Here is a 19588-nt window from a genome sequence, read left to right as displayed (position 1 = left end):
ATTTTTAGGTGAACCGCAGTTTCTGTGATTTCTTATAATAAAATGACCTACCTTATGTTAGAGGTTACCAACCGAGGTACATATAATTTAAGTACCTACCTAATATTGTCCATTAATAAATATATTGTTATATCCACGAAGGCGAAGTCGCGGATAACAGCTTATATATATAAATGTTAGAAAAAATAGGTACTTATCTCTTAAGCTAGATAAAACTGCATAATTATTATAGTGGTAAAATTTTATTAAAATCGGTTCAGTAATTTCGGAGTACAAAGCGGACAAACAATTTAACATAATATATGTAATTTATAGTTTATACCTAATTACCTAGGTATATTAAGATCAAAGATGGATGATACGACTAAAGCAACAAACACTCAAAGCGGATTTTCTAATCTAATATGTATCTGTAGGCTGTATGGGTATCTTAGCATTAGTTATTACTTATTATTCCCAGTAAAGATAAAAGAATATTTTTAAATACTAAAATCTATTCGAAACGAGATTCATATCATGAGACATGAATGACTATAAAACAACGCTGTTATATTTATGTAACTAAGTAATTCGGGATTCATAACATTGCTTTTATGAAGGAGATAACTAGGTAATAAAACTAAGATATCTTTAAATTTTATTCAACAATATCAGAATCAAGATTCGCATTGTCTCTCCTAACGAAATTCTTATTAACATAAACATCGTTTCGGTCAGGCGCTTCAGCGACTGCTATATTTGGACTCTTTATTATTTTGTCTTTTAGTCTATCTTGAAAACCGAACATGTTCAAACTAGGATCACCGTGTTTCATGTAATCGATTCGCCATACTGGCGGATCAGCTGGTTTCACCTTATAAGAAAAGTGCTGGTGTCGTTTCGTCAACGTCATATCTGGTACTTCAACTGACATAGAGAGTTTATCCTCAGAATAATCACCGAAGTCCTTCTTTATGTTTGCATTTTTGTCTTTATATTTCACTTTATGCGGATAGAACTTCCTCATCTTCTTTCTGTTGTAAACCGTTCTCGTGTCTTTGCTTTTGTAGCTGTGTTTTGTTTTGCTTTTCCTCGCGCGGGTCTTCTGTTTATAGTTTGTGTTATCGTCGTTAAGAATGGGGAATAGTGTCAGGTATGTTGCTGGTGACGTTGTTTTCTCCAGCTTATGTTTCTTGTAGTTTATTTGTTGTATCGATTGCTCTATCAGTCTTCGCAACGCAGTGTCTTGTGTGATCATCTCGCAAGGGACTGATTTGAAGTTTTTGCACAGGAGTGTTTGCATTCTGTTCAAAACTGATTCAGGGTTTATGTCCTCTACTGATGGTTCTATCTCTTTGTGGAATTTTGACACCATTTTTGTCATAAGCGCATTGTTCCGCATCACTTTTGCGTTGGCTGATAGGCAGAGTGTGATGATGATGAAATAAGTGGCCATCTGTAAAAGATAAAGAAAACGCTTAGGTATTTTCTGGAAAGTTTTCATACATTCTATTATTAGGTAATATTGTTACGTGCTACAGTAGTCCACAACTGCAATAACATACAATAAATGGAAAGTCAGGCCAAGACTAAAAAAAATTGAATTGATAAGTTTTAAATTCTTCTTTGCAATTCCTATCTGCTACACTTCTATATAAAAATTAAAAATGTTGTTTGAAGCCTACCTAGGATGTTTTTTTCGTAACTTAAAAAATTAAACTTCAAGACAGAAACATGGATAGTAAGTATAAAGTCCTACATTATAAGTATAGTACCTACTACCTACCTTATTAGTGGAAAACGTAACTTGCACTTACAATGAGTTTTCAATTTATAAGTTGTTCTTGCTTTGACTGTTTCTTCAGAATGAAACTGGAAAGTCAAGTTGAACAAGGGATGTTGATGTAAATAATGTAATTGTTTATAAATTTGTGTGTTTGTTTGTGTTTAACTCACGCGATTGGAGTGTACACATGTTACTTATCGGTAGTAATTAACAATATTAAATTGAATCTGAGCAAAATTCTACCGAAATGACTATGTACATAGGTTAGATATAGATCTAAGCTATAGGTACGTGTGTACGAAGGTTTGTATTTTGTAGGCCTGTATATAATATTTAACTATGTAGGTATGCTTGATTATTTGGAATCACCTTTTTTATATCAATCAACACCAACTATATCTCTACTGAAGTTAAATAAAGGTTTAATTCTGATTAATCAAAAATAAATGTTTAAGTAGGTATTCAGCGTTCATTGGACTGAAGAAATATGAGCATACTAACATATATTAGTCTGTTAATATAAAGTTAAATGAGGTAGTTAGGTACATAGTTAAGACAGAGTTAAATCTTAAAAAATGAACCAAATCTAAGATGATAAATAAAGAGATTTAAAATATATGTCGCGGGTACAGCTAGTAAATAAAGAAAATATCATAAGTATGTATAATGCACATGTTTTATATAAAAAAATATCAAATAAACAAAATTATGTGAACCAGAAAATATACTCTTCTGCCCAAATGCAAATTAACGAGCATACCTATATATACGATTATCTTATTAAGTTGAGCAATGAGAATATGGATCGTTTACAACTAGTAAGCAAAACATGCAATTTATCTAAAATGTAAACATTTTTCATAGCAGAGCTATCTAGTGATAGTAATTCGAAATATCTGTGCAATTATTAATATTAGCGACATCTTTTCGTCAATAGCAAATCTACTTACTGCCGTCTGTTGATATTACTAATTCCTTCTATTCGACAATAGATGGCATTATGTGTCATACATTACAAATTAATATGAACGCTTTTATAACAGCGCCATCTACTGAGAGAATAAAGAACGATTTGAACAATTTTTTATATTAGCGACATCTGTTCACAAGTTGCTAAACTATGTTTTACTGCCACCTAGTGGCCAGTAGATAAAATATTTCGTTCTTGCTTTAATTGTTCTATTCGACAATAGATGGCGTATTTATTCTTCATTACATTTTAAATGAAAGTTGAAAATTTGATTTTATGTTACCTAATATGTTTTAATGAATATTTAAAATGCAATATTACACGATGCAAAAATATAGACCTTGTGTTATTACGTTTAGCATTTTTGGTTTTGATAAAATTAATATTTATAAGTTTCCAAAACACATGGACATAAAATACCCATTATAATTTGGATAGTTCAACTTCATTTCCAGAAATCATCGTTAAGTTAAACAAATTTACTTTTCTAGATATAAACGTAAGTTGAGACGAGAGAGATGAAAAACACATACCTACCTGTGTACCTATTTGACTTTTTATTTATTATTCACACAATTATAGTTACCTACATCTTACCATATCTAAGAAAATGGAAGATACCTACCATTTTCCATTAACGTATTATGTAGTTAGCGTTAATTATCAATATACCTACAGTCGATAATGGTCGATAACCATCTAACACAATCCATACTTTCCATACTAATATTATAAATGCGAAAGTAACTCTGTCTGTCTGTCTGTTACTCAATCACGCCTTAACTACTGAACCAATTTGCATGAAATTTGGTATGGAGATATTTTGATACCCGAGAAAGGACATAGGCTACTTTTTATTGCGAAATATGTACCTACCACGGGCGAAGCCGGGGCGGACCGCTAGTATTCAATAAATATGTAATCCACGTTCAATTCATTCGTTCCTGAGACGTAAAAACGCAGCAAAGCGCTTACCACGCTTTGCAACACAAACATAATTCATCCATATAGTACGAGATCCGGCTGCAGGATCAGTGCGTTCATCGGTTTTTTGCTGAAAACCGAATTTTTATGTATATTTATAATTAGGAGAATATATATCGACTAGGTTGCCAGTCAAAATTTGGCCGCAAGCATGTTTAATTAAAATTTTTCTAATCGATTTTTGGGAAAAATATTCCTTCACTTGTTTTTTGAATAAAATGTAGTCTACATCACGTCAAATGATATAAAAATTCTAAAAAATCACGGTTGCCGCTTTTCACCTGGCCGCAACATCTTGGCAGCCTGGTGCAAACAGGTATGATTTCGATTTATTTTTACGTTCATAACGCACATTTATGAATCATATATCAAATTAAAGCTAATTTTTTTCTATTTATTATCATATATGGTTGCATAATTAAATCCGGCCGCAAATAAGGGTTGCTGGCTTATAAATATTATAAATATAGGATTAGTGCGTTCATCGGTTTTTTGCTGAAAACCGAATTTTTATGTAACTATAATTATTTATAATTAGGAGAATATGTATCGACTAGGTTGCCAGTCAAAATTTGGCCGCAAGCATGTTTACACTCAACCTTAAATATTCAACATCTTTAACAGCCGGCAACCCTTATTTGCGGCCGGATTTAATTAGGCAACCATATATGATAATAAATAGAAAAAAATTAGCTTTAATTTGATATATGATTCATAAATGTGCGTTATGAACGTAAAAATGAATCGAAATCATACATTTTATTCAAAAAACAAGTGAACGAATTTTTTTCCCAAAAACCAATTAGAAAAATTTTAATTAAACATGCTTGCGGCCAAATTTTGACTGACAACCTAGTCGATATACAGGGTGTCACACTTTCAGTATACTAAGCGCGAAGGGACTTGTAGTTTTGCATACACTGATCACGTAAAAAATACTCAAATAACAAAATTACGTGAAAAATTTTTCGCCAAATTTTTCCTTAAAATCCATGTATTCTTCTCTAGCTTCGCGCAGCCGGCATATATCGCTTTGCTAATATGAGCATTTTGTCTATGAAAACATAATCTTAAACGATAGCTCACGTGCGGGTGGCCAAGTTGGGCGGGTTGCTTTTTAGGGGTGTACACATGGAATTTTAAGAACTCCTCTATTTGAAAAAAAAATGCGTCTGGAATTTTATAAGTATTTTTTACGTACTCAGCGTATGCAAAACTACAAGTCCCTTTGCGCTTAGTATACCGAAAGTGTGACACCCTGTATATTCTCCTAATTATAAATATACATAAAAATTCGGTTTTCAGCAAAAAACGATGAACGCACTAATCCTATATTTATAATTTTTAAAAGCCAGCAACCCTTATTTGCGGCGGGATTTAATTAGGCAACCATATATGATAATAAATAGAAAAAAATTAGCTTTAATTTGATATATGATTCATAAATGTGCGTTATGAACGTAAAAATGAATCGAAATCATACCTGTTTGCACCAGGCTGCCAAGATGTTGCGGCCAGGTGAAAAGCGGCAACCGTGATTTTTTAGAATTTTTATATCATTTGACGTGATGTAGACTACATTTTATTCAAAAAACAAGTGAACGAATTTTTTTCCCAAAAATCGATTAGAAAAATTTTAATTAAACATGCTTGCGGCCAAATTTTGACTGGCAACCTAGTCGATATATATTCTCCTAATTATAAATATACATAAAAATTCGGTTTTCAGCAAAAAACCGATGAACGCACTGATCCTGCGGTGGGATCTTAGACTAATATTGGTTGTATGCCAAAAAAATGACCAAGAAACTCGGTAGGTACGCCGTCAATCACGTCGGTATAAAACATCGCTTCAATACGGATTGCTTGGTCATTCGGGACCCGAAAAAACTGCACACGACTTGCATAAACCCTCGCAAACGGGTTGAAGAAAAAAAACCGCTCGCGTAGGGATGGGATGGGAGGGTTAGTCGATGTGATTATGACCACTGTGTGTTTAGGTCAATTATTTGTGTTATACCGATTATACCTACCTCATAATTGCCTCATAATGGACATAATGTCAAGTTTTTCTTAACCAAATAAGCATTTTTAATTTTGAATCTAAAACTTATTTTACTATCCTTAGGTAGATAATATAATATTATGATTTATTAATAAATATTTCTTCTTCATAATTTTAAATATCTAGAGTACATTCGAATTATCTCACCAACAGGAACCTTCACAAATAGCGTCTAAATACCTACAATCCTACATTTTAATGAACTTCACATACTTAGATACACAAACATACCATACAATATACATGTATTTAGTGAAGGCAATCTAAGTTTAAGTAAGGTATCTTGAACAACGTTCCAAAGCTCCAAAGCACCAAATATTCTATACCTACAGCTTTTTTTTTTTTATTTTTTATGTTAGGATTAGGCAAGCATTTGACCATCGCTTCGCCTGATGGAAAGCGACAAGCGTGGTCTAGGATGGAGCATGTTTGCCTAATAAGTGTCTATTCACATTTCTCTTGAATAAATCCAGATAATAACAGCTAAGCAATTCAAGAAGTTTAAGTAATTTTTATCTCCAACAAAGTTCTGAAGCACCAAATATACCAGTCGAAACATCGACTACGACTAACCTAGCACACTACACATCCCTACCGCTGGCCGGCAGAAGGCCGTCAAGCGCACTCGTCGTCACAGTAAAAGTGAAAAATACGAACATCAGACGGGCTCGACCGTTTTTCTGTTTTTATTGGGTCCGAGCCGGGTTAAATATTGTACTGATTTACATAATCACTGCTTGCTTTGTACTGCCGCGGCCGGGTGAAAAATACCCGGTGCGTGATTGAAATGTTCTGTAATTTAGTTGCTGGGTTTAAAATACCCATTGAAGTTGATGTTTTATGGATGGAGAGTTGTTATAAAGAGGGGTAATTGATTCAATGATAGTTACTTAAATAATTTTAAGCGCGTAAAATTAGTAATAGATATTTTTAAATATTAAAGCTAAAATCCTTCTAGGATTTTAGCTTAAATACCTATTTAAAACTGAACTTTCAAAACTGAATCGAATTTATAGAAAAGATGGTTTTGTTATTTTGTCTCATTATAGATACTTTAAAATTTAAATGAAATTGCCTAAATCGTACATTGATATGTTTCTCTATAGGTAGATATAGGTAGATTATCTCCTAGATGCAGAGGCAGACGAAAAAATGTGTTTTCTTGTTATCTCATACCTAAACTGAATTGCAGCAATTATAAGCACGAAAACTTATTAGCTTATAATAAAATCACAGATGTTATTGTTTATCTACTTATATAATTTTTTAATGAAATATGTAGGTAGGTACCTATCTATAGATTAGTAACAAAGTGCTTTTATCTCCTAAAAAATGGAAACTGTATCAAACGACATGTAGATTAATTATTAATTATTATTACTAGTGTAGAGTCATAAGAAAAACTTTGTACCTATGTAGACACTGCTTTAAGTAGACACAGAATAAGTATTTTAACAGTTTTGAGTTTATATCGTTATGCTACGGCAGTGTATTTCCTTCAAAGAGCTGTGTTTTAATTGCTCTTTGAAATACCAATAAATATATACGTAGGTCGTACCTACGTACAGTATAATAATTTCTCTTTTTCTTTTGTAATCTAAAACAATAATTAACCTACCTTCCATTCGTTTGTGAAGCCTTTCAAGACTAATTAGTATCTAATTGTTAGGCAGCACCTATAAAAGAAGGAAATTGTAACATTTTATAAAGAAAAGCCTCCACAATATGTTTCACATGCCGAACGCAGGCGCGACACAACCCGCGGGGTGTAGTTAGTGAAAAAATGTCACATTTAGTACATAAAGTTAATGAAGAGGGGGCGTGTATCAACCAATGGGAGGGCTTGAAACTGTTGCCAGTCGCGCGATTGGTCAATGTAACGTTTGTTACGATGTTATACCTACTGTTTTTGTTCGAACATCTAATGAATTTGTAGGAAAGTATTATGTGCTGTTGTTTAAAGTTTGTTTTATATTTAGTTAATTGTTAAAAGGGGTAATTTTAATGGAAAATAAAAGATTCGATAAGAATGAAGATTTTCTTTTGTTTGCGTTATTTTTAATGATTTTTAAACCCTCATGCAAATGAAATCAGTTAAAAAAATTTACCTATGTGTCAGGCAGGTGGAAAGATGACGTACGTAAACCTTTTTTAAGTAGGTAGAGCATGTTGCTCTTACAAAATTTTTCTCTACGAATAACGAAATTAATTTGCAATAATTAATCTATTTTTATAAATTGCAATTTTGCAAATTGCAAGCTCGATCAGATTCCTGCCCCCCTATGCAAGTGGCTTTCTGATAGCGTAGCGTTCAATAGAATAGACTACGAATGTATGAGATTGACGTAAGCTGTAGATACGCGTATCTACAGCTTACGTCAATCTCATACATTGAGAAATCGTAGTCTATTCTATTGAACGCTACGCTAACAGAAAGCCACTTGCATAGGGGCCAGGGGGCTGTTCCTTCCTGAATCGTGTTTTTTAAACTAAATTAAAACCAAACAAAAATATATTTATTTATTCAACTAGATTTCTCACAGAAGCGCTTTTGAATTATAATATCTACCTACCATTGACGGTCCTATCTATTAGGTATTATTAGTCTGTGGTCCTATTACGATTTTAAGTAGGTAGAGCAAGCTTTGTAGGTAAATACCTATAGTGTTTATAGTTGTTACTCAGTAAAGACGCAGATTTTCAATGGTAAAATCTTTTAAAATCAGTCGAGTTGTTTTTGAGTTAGATACCGACCCTGTATCTACCTATTACCTAGAAGAAATAAAGTCAAATCTAGTTTAGGGACTTTCTTACCTCACTTATTTAGGTAGATACTTACGTATTTTTAAAGTTACATTACATTTTGACAAATAACTCTACGCATTACAAAAAGCCCATAGGTAGGTAGGTATATAATTACCTAATACCTATACGCTCGACATACGGCTCATCCTGAATAATCAGAAGCTTTAGGTATCTATCACAATGTCACTCACTATATTAATAAGCATTAATTATTAACAACTATGATATAATAGTTAGGGTAAAGTTACACCAAAATGCTCTAAAGCCACTTATTCTGTTAGGTACTAAAGTTACCAAAGCACATGCGGCGATTACACCTAACGAGTACAGTGGCGAGTCAGTGTCCTCGGCCGAGTGCTCGGTTGGTATAAACACTTCAACGAGTGCTCGGCCGAGTACTCGGCCGAGAAGAGCGGCGAGACAGTCACTAGAATCCCAATTTGTTTACTCGGCCGAGTACCCACTCGCTATCCCGCTCGGCAGGTATAAACACGCACTCGTCGCGTCACTCAGCCACTCGCCACTCGTTCGTTTCGTCATTGTATTTTTTCAAAGAATTATTATTTTTATTTATTATTTCTAATAAATCCTACAATTCGTTAATAATATCTGGTAATAGCCGATTTAAAACCCGTTTAAATTCTTTTTTTTTTCGATCCATTGCAGACGTCCGCGTCGTGATCAAAACTGAACTGACTCGCCACTAGTGAAATACGTGTAAACACCGACTCGGTTCGGCAACTGTCTCGGCCGAGAGCGTATTTACTGACTCGCCACTGTACTCGTTAGGTGTAGGTAATCAGCGCAACACATTTAAAACACTACTTTCATATCACATAATAAATGAATAAAACAATGACACCACTAAAGTTAACTCTATAGTATGTGGGGCGAGGGGAGTGAGGGGGGTGCTGCAGGGAGGGGGAGGGGGAGGGGGGGTGACACGGACGATATTCAAATTGCGAACATTTCATTTTAACGCTTTGCGAAGATATTCGCTCGGTCCCACGGTTGTAGGGATGAGACAGTGACAATGGATGTATCGATGTTTTTACTTTCTTAATATTACTAGTTTAGTAGCTAACTTGGCACACATTTTAAGGAAGTAATTGGTAAAATTTATATTAAGAATTTATAATTAACAAATTGATATAGATGATGAAAAGTAAGAGCTGTTATAACTTTTAGGTACCTACCTACCTACTAACTGCATATAATTAGCACTTTTTGACATATCTATAGAAAACAGCACATATTTAACATATTACCTACTTGTCAGATAAACTAAGCAAAAATATAGTTATGAATGGCTGTAAATGAAATATTTTTATCCGTAGCCGACGGCCTCGGCTGGTTATTAATTGTTGAATAAACTTTAATTAGCAGGAACAAACAGTCAACCATATTTTATTGTTGTTTGCTACTCTATTATTGTAGGTAACTACAACCTATATTATTTTATATACTACATATTAACTCAGTGCATTTTCCTGGTATTTTCGTACATATTATACTGTAGGCACTGTAGTTAGTTTGCCAACAATAGTTTAATATTGATGTTGTAATTAACAACACAGACTCTTCATAATGCCCTGATGTAAAGACAGCCGTCTAAAAAAATCTCAATATGTATACCTACCGAATATTTTATCGATAGTAAATAACATCGACACAACCCCATCACTACACGAAGTTGAGACGTTTACGAAATGTGAACATTTTACGAATTGATCCTAGCTGCGGAATTCCCATTTATACCTCCCCCTCCCCCTCCCCTAGGGTGCACCCCCACACCCCCTTACCTGGGATAACGTGCGACTTTAAGTGGGTTTATATCATTTATATGATAGTGTATATTGATGTTATTTTATTTCATGGCTGTATTATGTCTAGTTAGTGTTTTGTTTTAGTAGTACCTAAGTAGTGAAGTAAAATACCTGCATCGGATGTAGGTACCTATCTGAAACCTATGGGTATTTAGGTTAATGTGTCAATTTTGTAATCTTCTCGTCATCTTTTATTAAAGCGAAACTTCTTTAGGCGCGTTGAGAGTAAAAATTCAAGTTGGGGTCATGGCAATACCAAAGTTTCACTTCTAACACGTATGCTCGGCAAACATGCTCTTTTTATTTTTTGAGGTCCTGAGGCTTTTTTTAAATTCAAGTATTTTCTTATATTATTTGGTAAAGGAGCGATAATAGGTTATAGGTATCTAAGTTTCGATTCTTAGCTACAAAAATGTATTTATTCATATCCTGACTCCTGTCAGTAGATACTTACTTATAGGTAGTAGAATATAAGAGCTGGCATTAGAAACTTAAAACTAAAACTAAAAATGTGTGTGTGTACCTACTAGTGTACACACGTAAGAAGTGAAGCTTCTTTATGACCTTATTTTTCAAAAAATAATTTATATACTATATGCAACTTTACAGAAATACGTCGAATCACGCGTGGTAGGGATGAGAAAAAGATGGCGCGTAACGGAAAAATGTCACGCGTAACGAAAAAATGTTACACTAAATTTTTTTCCAACCCCGATAAAGAAGTTTCACTTCAAAAAATTTCTCAATAGGAAGATTCTTGTATCAACACAAAGCTGTTATACCATCAACAATATAATTCATACAATTTAACACACAACAAAAATCTCCAAAAAATTAAATTAATCAAGACCTACAAACGTATGGAGCTCCCAACATAACTTATTAAATTCGATATCAATGTATACAGGGTGTCCCACTGTTGGTATACTAAGCTCAAAGGAGGTTATAGTTTTGCATACGCTGAGTACGTAAAAAATACTTAAAAAAATCCAGACGCATTTTTTTTTCAAATAGATGAATTCTTAAAACTCTATGTGTACACCCATAACAAGCAACCCGCCCATTTTTGCCACTAGCACGTGAGCTATCGTTTAAGATTATGTTTTCATAGACAAAATGCTCACATTAGAGAAGCGGTATATGACGGCTGCGCGAAGCTAGAGAAGAAAACATGGATTTTCAGGAAAAAATTATCAAAAAAATTTTAACGTAATTTTGTTGTTTATGTATTTTTTACGTGATCAGTGTATGCAAAACTACAAGTTCCTTCGCGCTTAATATACCAATAGCGGGACACCCTGTATTGTATAGCCCTGCGGAAGGTGCGATCGGAATATTTCAATTTGTCGCGGGGAATCCATTTAAATTACAATGAGGGGTGTAAGGGTGGGGGGAGGGGGTGACAGTTATTAATGTTTGACTCAATGTCTGCGATGGGAATGGAAAGCAGTTATTAATATAGGTACTCATTTATTGATGTTATTGTAGGTATGTGTAATTGGTTGTGGTGATAAATTGTGTTTTATTGTCAATATTTAATTATGTTACTATGTAGGTAATAGTATAACTCTATATTGTAGCACTTATCCTTAAAATAAAGAAAAAAAAACTATCTATATCAGATGCATATAAACACTAAACAGCACACAATTATTTCTTAAGAAACTAATTTTATTCTGTAGGTAGGTAGGTACATCTAATTTTTGGTAGAGTTATCTTTCATATCAAAATTAAACCCTCAAATAACTCTATAAAGCTTTCCAAACATATGTAAATTCTAAACAGTTATCTCTACATCAATTTAATTCGCTCTATCTGTACTTGTACAAACATACAAAAATAGTTTAACTCAAATAAAACGTCCCATCACATCAAGCGAGCACATGTTCATGTGTCAGTCGCTTCCACAGAATGTAATCTACGATCTCATTAAACGAAAGCCCTCCACTGCGGCTATACATTCACATTAAAACACTGGAAACAATCCAACAATATTAAAAAGCGTATCCACGACTCGAATAACAAACATAATTGTGTTTTTTTGTACTTTATTCAATAGAGCTTTGTCCGGACGAGAACTGGTTCTCAAAAAAGTCACCTTTATAAATTAAGTTTCATAGCTGGCGAGCCAATCGCGGGCCAGAGGCGGGGTCTCCGGCCTCCCCATTGGCGGCCCATCCACTCCGCTCATAACATTTTATATAACCGGATGATACAACATATACAGTTAACACTCCAGCCAGAGAGGGATGGAGAGAGATCTTTTGTATACAGTGTGTCGGTCCGCTCTCGGATGTCCCTCTCGCACAGCAACTGTCGGCGTTCCACCAAAAATGAAGCAACAGTGTTGCTTACAACTTGGCGCGGAGCGTTGTGTACGCGGCCCGCATCCGAACGCGAGAGACTCGCGAATTTTAAACAATTTATTACGTTTTGTATCAGATTGTAAGATTGTTGAATTAAATATATTTGTGGCGTGAATATGAGAGTTGTTTTCGCGAGTGTTTGAATTGTTTTGAGGTTTTATTTGACTGCTAAGATGTCTCTACCGAACGGTGTAGACGTGTCCCAGTTGGTGCAACACCCCGTGCTGGCGGCTCTGCCACCCTTTTTCTTGAGAGCCTCCGAGAGATATCAGGTCAGTAGGTTAAACAAGAACTTCTTGTAGTAGGTACCTATTTATTAAGGTATTATGCAATTTTAAATATTAATTAGGTACACAATACTGTGGTGATATATTGGTAATTTTTAAAAAGAATATCTCGGTGTATCGATTACCTACAATTAATTTGTTAGAAAATTTTATGGTAAGTTGCAACTGTTGCAATAAATTTACACAATGCCTACATACCTCTTTTTTAATAATGACACATTGTAATTCAATTTGTGCCACTTTGTGGAAAGGTTTCTAGCCTAGAGGTAATATTATAATTAATTAATATAAATTATTTTATATTATATTTAAAGAATACAGTTTTTTTGCAACATTATAGGATCATTATTTTTATAAAATGCAAGTATGTAGGTACGATAATCTTGTAAGAAACACAATTTTACAATTTATTAGTATTAAAATATTTTATGTAGAGCCTCTTAGATATTACATATTAAAAAATAAATGTTACCCATTCAAATATGTTTCCGATGAAACAGATATAGAAAGAATAATTATTTAGGTAGGTAGTAAATATTTTGATTTTGATTTTTTTTACCGCAAGCGGCGGGTCTTTTTCAATTAAAGCTCTATGGTTGTAAGTAATAGTTAATTATTAATTAAATTGTTATTTCTATTTTTGACTGAATTTTGTTAATTGTTCAGGTGTTTTTTTTAATTTATTTTTAGGCTTATGAGTCGTAATTAAATAATAATATATTTAATATTTATCTACTAATTCAAAATTTGATAATAAATAAATAATAAGTACAATTACCTACCTAGATACTCTTCTACAATACGTTTAAAATCAAATCAATTGTAACTAAACCTATTTATAGTTATAGAGTTATGAAAAAATACTCTTTAATAATAGAGTCTATAATATAACACATTCTACGAAAACAATATTATAATAACCATATTACACAGTAACAAATTACCACGTATGCAATCATTGAAAGGACAATATAATTCATTCATTGAAAATAGCAGATTATATTACAAAAACATCGGTTTCTTGTAACACTTCCGTGTTGTAAGATTATTATAATTATACGTTATAATGTATACTAGGAACGGAATTAGTTATCAAATTACGTAAGGGTCTTGGGTCCTCAAAATGTGTAACTGTTCCTAAAATATGTATATTTTTTATTTAATAAAGATCTTTACATAGTATTAAATATGTATTTATTAATTTTAATGTATCTTAGTGTTAGTTGAAATTTTTGAATTCGTACACTTAATTTTAGGAACTTATACGCCGCTTAGGTTAAAGTCAAGTTTTAATTTTTAATGATTTTATTCGCTTAGACTTCACATTGGCTTATAATCGAATTCAGTGCGGTCTAGGAAATAGGTAGGTACTTGAAATTGTTATTGTTAAATTTTAGAGAGAAATTAAAAAAATATACCGGCCGAATTGATAACCTCCTCCTTTTTTTGAAGTCAGTTAAAAATACATACAACTGCATAATATAGCATTTATCAATGTAGGTAATCTACGGAGAGTTATTTCTCTATTTTCTTCCATCAGTGCTCTGATTGTTAACCCCTGATAGCATCTTTCACGGTGCCCACATATTTTTTAAGATGACAGAGATCCCTTGAAAATAAACATTCGTCAAAGCAACTCCGTTGAACACTGGGGGTCGATTTAAAAACACTTTGAGAATCACTCGTGTATTTTTAGTAATGTTACACTGTATTTTTTACAGTTTTATGAATATAGGTCAGTGGAACAGGGTGTAAGTGAAAAGTGAGTAAGATAAGTTAATTTTAAACAAGCTCCGTTCGCGGCTGCGCTTGCGTTTTCTTTCTATTAGTTTCTTTACTCTATGTTTTATAAGTAGGTAGTTATTATTATTAGGTATAAGTAGGTAGTCTATGCCAAGTTCTAGTCTATACTCTAAATATATTATTTAGGTACCTATGGTCAGAATACAAAATATTTTATAGTCATTTGATTTACCTACTATCTCCATAAACACAGATTTAATCATTTAGTTCATGTGTTCATGATAGAGTTCAATCTTGTTCTATTTTTCTTGATGTTCAGTTTTTGTTTCTCTATCAAACGTCTAAAATTGTTTTATACTTAGTCCTTTTTTGTTTCTCGTGATAAAAACAGTTTAGGTATATAGCTATTTAATAATACAGATAATAGGTATTATGCAGATAATAGAGATTTCAACCTTTTTTGGGATTGCAAATAAATACCTATATGTAATTTGAATTTGAAAAAATAACGACTATACCTAATAGGTAGGTAGGTGAGTTCAATAAAATATCTTCTGTTATTTTTATTGCGTTTTAATTAATTTCTAATTATTTACATATTGAAATACACCCAAATATATAAAATTTCCTTATTTCTTTTAGAACCGCGCTATAGGTAAATTGGTGGAAATAGAACTATAATCTCAGGAACTACTGGGCCGATTTGAATAATTCTTTAAAAAGTAGAAGCAGTGCCCTGGAAGATATTCAGTTTTCATCAGAATTACTGTCAGTATTTCAATTTCAGCCATTGTTATAGTTTCAAATTTAGTTCACTACGATAATGTTTATTTTTTTACACCATATGAAAGTAGAGATTTACTTAAGTAGATACATTGCATTGATTAAAATTATGTAGGCGTTTGGAAAATCATTCTGGTGACATTTTCTAAGAAAAAACTACGCTGATTTTCATACTTAATTAATTCAATCTTCTATAATAATATGAAAATTAATCGCAAAATGTGTTGGTAAGCATAAATTTTGTATTGTATTACATATATTGTAAAAGTGTAGTTGAAAATGTGATCGTTTATCTGACGAATTAATTTTGTCGCGGCGTACCTACCCCGTCTATGTTATTGATTACAATCACATTACAATGATGAATGATTAGATTTCTATGTTCATAGAAGCGTTTCTAAAAGTAGTCTAGGTACTCATTTATTCTAAAAATATTTAGATGTTGACTGATAAGTCTATATTTATAAAATTAATGTTGGCTGATAAATGAACTTTTTTGCAGCGTCGATCCTTCCACGTTATTGGCGATTTAAATAATGATTTTATGTTAGGTAGGTACCTATAGACGCGTTTCTTAAAGTATTGTTATTGTATTAATTTATGATAAAAGAGCTATAGGAATAGATAAATGTCTAACTAATATCAATATATAGGGAGAGCGGGGATGAAAGTCACATTTTTAACTTTTTTTATGTAACTTCCAAAATACGTTGTTTAGGAATGATATTTGTATATCAAAAGATAGTGTAATTATTCTGTTACAAAATAAATAAACGTATTTTTGTGTAATATTATCAGTTGTAGAAATATTTTGTATTTTCACTCTAAAGAAAAATGTGACTTATAACCCCGGGTCAGGCATGGTTGTCACAATGCCTAGGGTAGGTAGTCACGTACTAAATAACAGGCAATTTATACATAGAAAGTCACACTTTGGTCTTATAATTTTACGGAATAATTTTTAATTAAGAACTCTTAACCAAATGAAACCGTGTCTACGGTCTTTATTTCAGTCTGAATATTAATCAATCACAATTTAAGCAAACAATAATAATCGTGAGTCAATATAGAGTCATCAAGGACAGATGGACTTCCAGCAGGTTTGTTAGGGTGATTTTCCGGTGTTGATTGAAAATTTACGGCTAAAACAAACAACCTCAAAACGCAATTAAAGTCATCTCGCATACAGGGGGCTGGTTGATAGGTGACAACCAGCCCCCGAAAATTTGTGACAACGAGCCCCATAACACGTTTTATGAAAATAAAATTGAAAATAAATTCCGATCAATGAATATCTAAAAAACTATACTACGATATTATAAAACACATTTCATCATCATCAAATGAACTGAAAGATTATTACTGTAAAACAAGAACGTATAATTACGAGGTTCGACACAGCAGCACAAAAATTTACTTTTGCTGTGCGAAAACAATAAACACGTGTGAGGCCCTCACGGCAGATCGGAGCGGTCTGACGCGAAGTTGGGACAGCGTTTTCACTGTATCGCTCTTGCCACGCTGTTCAACAGACTTATTGGATAGTTCAGTTTTGTGTTAAGACCGCTGTGACAAACAACCCGTGAGACAACCAAACCCGGTCTCCCTACCTACGAAATAAGAATAATTAAATTTGTTGTATTTTATGTTAACGTCACGTTTTGAAAACAGCTATAAGTATTCATCCAAGGTTTCATCCAGACTAATACTCGGTACACCTTACCGAGTATTAGTCTGGATGGAACCAAAATACCTTTGTCAAGAACCTTGGTATTTACTTTGATAGTAACATGAATTGGAAGGTCCAGCTGGAAATGGTCCGTAAGAAGTTGTTCGGAGCTGCAGGCTCGATACGCAGATTACGAAATTTCTTGCCTATCCCCACTAGGATCTCGCTTGCAGAGACCCTACTCTTCCCTATCCTTGATTACGCCGACTCCTGTTATCCCGATTTAACCGAGTTACAGCTCGATTCTCTAGATCGCCTCCAAAATCTCTGTATTCGATTTGTATTTGGTCTCCGCAAATACGATCATGTTTCCAAATTCCGTAATAAACTCCAATGGCTCCCTATCCGCTTCCGTCGGTACGCTCACATGCTGCATTTATTGTACCTACGGTGTTTTATTTGATCCTAAGACTCCCTCCTATGATCCTATCTTAAAGAAAATTTTAAATATCTGAACGAACATAGTATCACTCTCCGTTCCTCTAATCTGCTAACTTTAAGCATTCCTCCTCTTCGGTCTAACTTCTTCCACTCCTTTACTATCACTGCCATTAATCTCTGGAATTCGTTACCCGAAGAGATAAGACGTGCTGAATCGATTTTCATTTTCAAAAATAAAGTTAAAAAACATAATTGAACACTGTCTCAAGCTCGCTGTTAATTTTGCTACTTTAACGTGCTCATATGTATATGTCGTGGTCATATCGTAGATTTGCTCATTTCATGAAATGGCCAATTTAGTTTGGCCAGATCGTTAAATCGTCAACGTTTCACGATTTGGTCATCCACATTTGGCCAGATCGTCGATCTGGCCAAACGTGGATGGCCATTTCACGAAATGCGACCATTTTTGTTTCTTTTTTAAAAAACGATTCGCTTCTGGCACTCGCCGGCCGCTGCCGCGGCACGCTCGCTTTGCTCGCTCGGCTCGTGCGTTGTTTATTAAAGTCTAACCTAACCTAACCTAACCTATATTTTATACGATCTGGCCAAATGTCGATGGCCAAATCGTGACGTTGACGATTTAACGATCTGATCAAACTATGTTGGCCATTTCATGAAATGAGCAAATCTACGATATGGCCACGACATATACGTATGTATGTACATTGTAATTATGTGTGTATTTATTATATGTATGTATATATTATTATGTATTTATTTTATTTATCCACGATATCTGTTTACATATATGTATTTATTAGTAAGTATCTATATATAAATGTTTATTAATATATTATTATAATAAAATCTTTAATTTTTAATTTATTATGCACCACTGTCCAGTGTCCACCATACTCAGCATTTATCCTAGTCAAGTGGGTTGCCTGGCAGAGATCGCTGTCAGCGATAAGGCCGCCCTCTGTACATTTATAAAGTTATTATGTGTTTTAAATTGTCCTATATGACAATTGTCCTAGATAAATTAACTATGTTGCAGTAGGGTACACAGTACCTACACTGCATATTACAAACATTTGAAAACAGTAACATTCAATTTAATTCCATTAAGGGCCGATTTTTCAATGCTTGGATAAAACTTATCCGTCCAATAAAGTATTACACGATAATATTAAACTGTCAAATACGGGCAATTATAATACGTTTTTAAAATGGTAGTTTTATACATTATTCGACGAATAAGTTTTATCCAAGCATTGAAAAATCAGCCCTAAAACAAATGTAGTTTATCAGATGAACTCTGTTGAAGTGTACCCTATCCATATTATTGACAATTAAAAAGCGCTTGCCTTTGCAAGACCAAACTTGACTGATAAATGATTTGTGTTGCAGTGTAACCTATACATTTTACCAACATTTGAAACGAGCTATAGGTATTCAATCTAGTTACATAAACAAATGTTGTACCTAATTTAACTGATGAACTGTATTGCAGCGTACCCTATACGTGGTTGTATAAAGCTTTGTCTCTGTATTTAGTATTTATTACATCTTGTGATACCTATATCCACGTTAATAACCTTTGAAATCGGCTACATTCCATCTATTTGTATAAGTTAACGTATTAACTATGTTGCACTGTACCCTAACCATATTATCGACGTTAGATAACAGCTATCTGTATCTGTTGCAGCGTACCCCAAAATGCGCGCGATGCAGGAACCACGGCGTGGTGTCTGCGCTCAAAGGGCACAAGCGATACTGCCGGTGGAGGGACTGCGTGTGTGCAAAGTGTACCCTCATAGCTGAACGGCAGCGGGTTATGGCTGCACAGGTAATGTAGAATTTTCTGATCATCTCTCG

At 33.5% G+C, this 19588-nt stretch overlaps 2 protein-coding genes across 5 annotated transcripts in view; one reads left to right on the top strand and one right to left on the bottom strand.

The window, feature by feature from the left end:
* Positions 1-637: 637 nt before the first annotated feature.
* Positions 638-1981, bottom strand: LOC149478554 (uncharacterized). 4 transcript variants are annotated; one of them, XM_089709440.1, is made up of 2 exons: positions 1766-1981; positions 638-1435 (listed from the first exon to the last, which is right to left on the bottom strand). In XM_089709440.1, exon 2 carries the CDS (start codon positions 1433-1435, stop codon positions 638-640), a length of 798 nt encoding a protein of 265 aa, XP_089565566.1. In that variant the 5' UTR covers positions 1766-1981. The 4 variants fall into 4 exon arrangements, with proteins under 4 accessions (XP_089565566.1, XP_089565565.1, XP_089565567.1 ...); XM_089709439.1 differs by having other exon boundaries at positions 1797-1981; XM_089709441.1 differs by lacking the exon at positions 1766-1981 and adding an exon at positions 1665-1750.
* A 10803-nt stretch (positions 1982-12784) lies between these two features.
* The window catches only part of dmrt99B (doublesex-Mab related 99B), a 30565-nt gene continuing 23761 nt past the window's right edge, over positions 12785-19588 (top strand). The window contains exons 1-2 of the mRNA XM_089709600.1: positions 12785-13053; positions 19419-19559. Of these exons, the coding sequence (XP_089565726.1) occupies positions 12955-13053; positions 19419-19559 (240 nt within the window). The 5' untranslated portion in view covers positions 12785-12954. The remainder of the gene's footprint in view (positions 13054-19418; positions 19560-19588) is intronic.

Source organism: Colias philodice, chromosome 22 (genome assembly GCF_061535455.1).
Source record: "Colias philodice isolate Cphi_HAF_F1 chromosome 22, ilColPhil1 Martin Lab GWU primary, whole genome shotgun sequence".
Lineage (NCBI taxonomy): Eukaryota > Metazoa > Arthropoda > Insecta > Lepidoptera > Pieridae > Colias > Colias philodice.
This window is presented reverse-complemented; position numbering and strand designations above follow the sequence as displayed.

Bases quoted from the DNA above. Each gene is read 5' to 3' on its own strand.
- LOC149478554 (XM_089709440.1), bottom strand. From the start codon at position 1,435: ATGGCCACTTATTTCATCATCATCACACTCTGCCTATCAGCCAACGCA.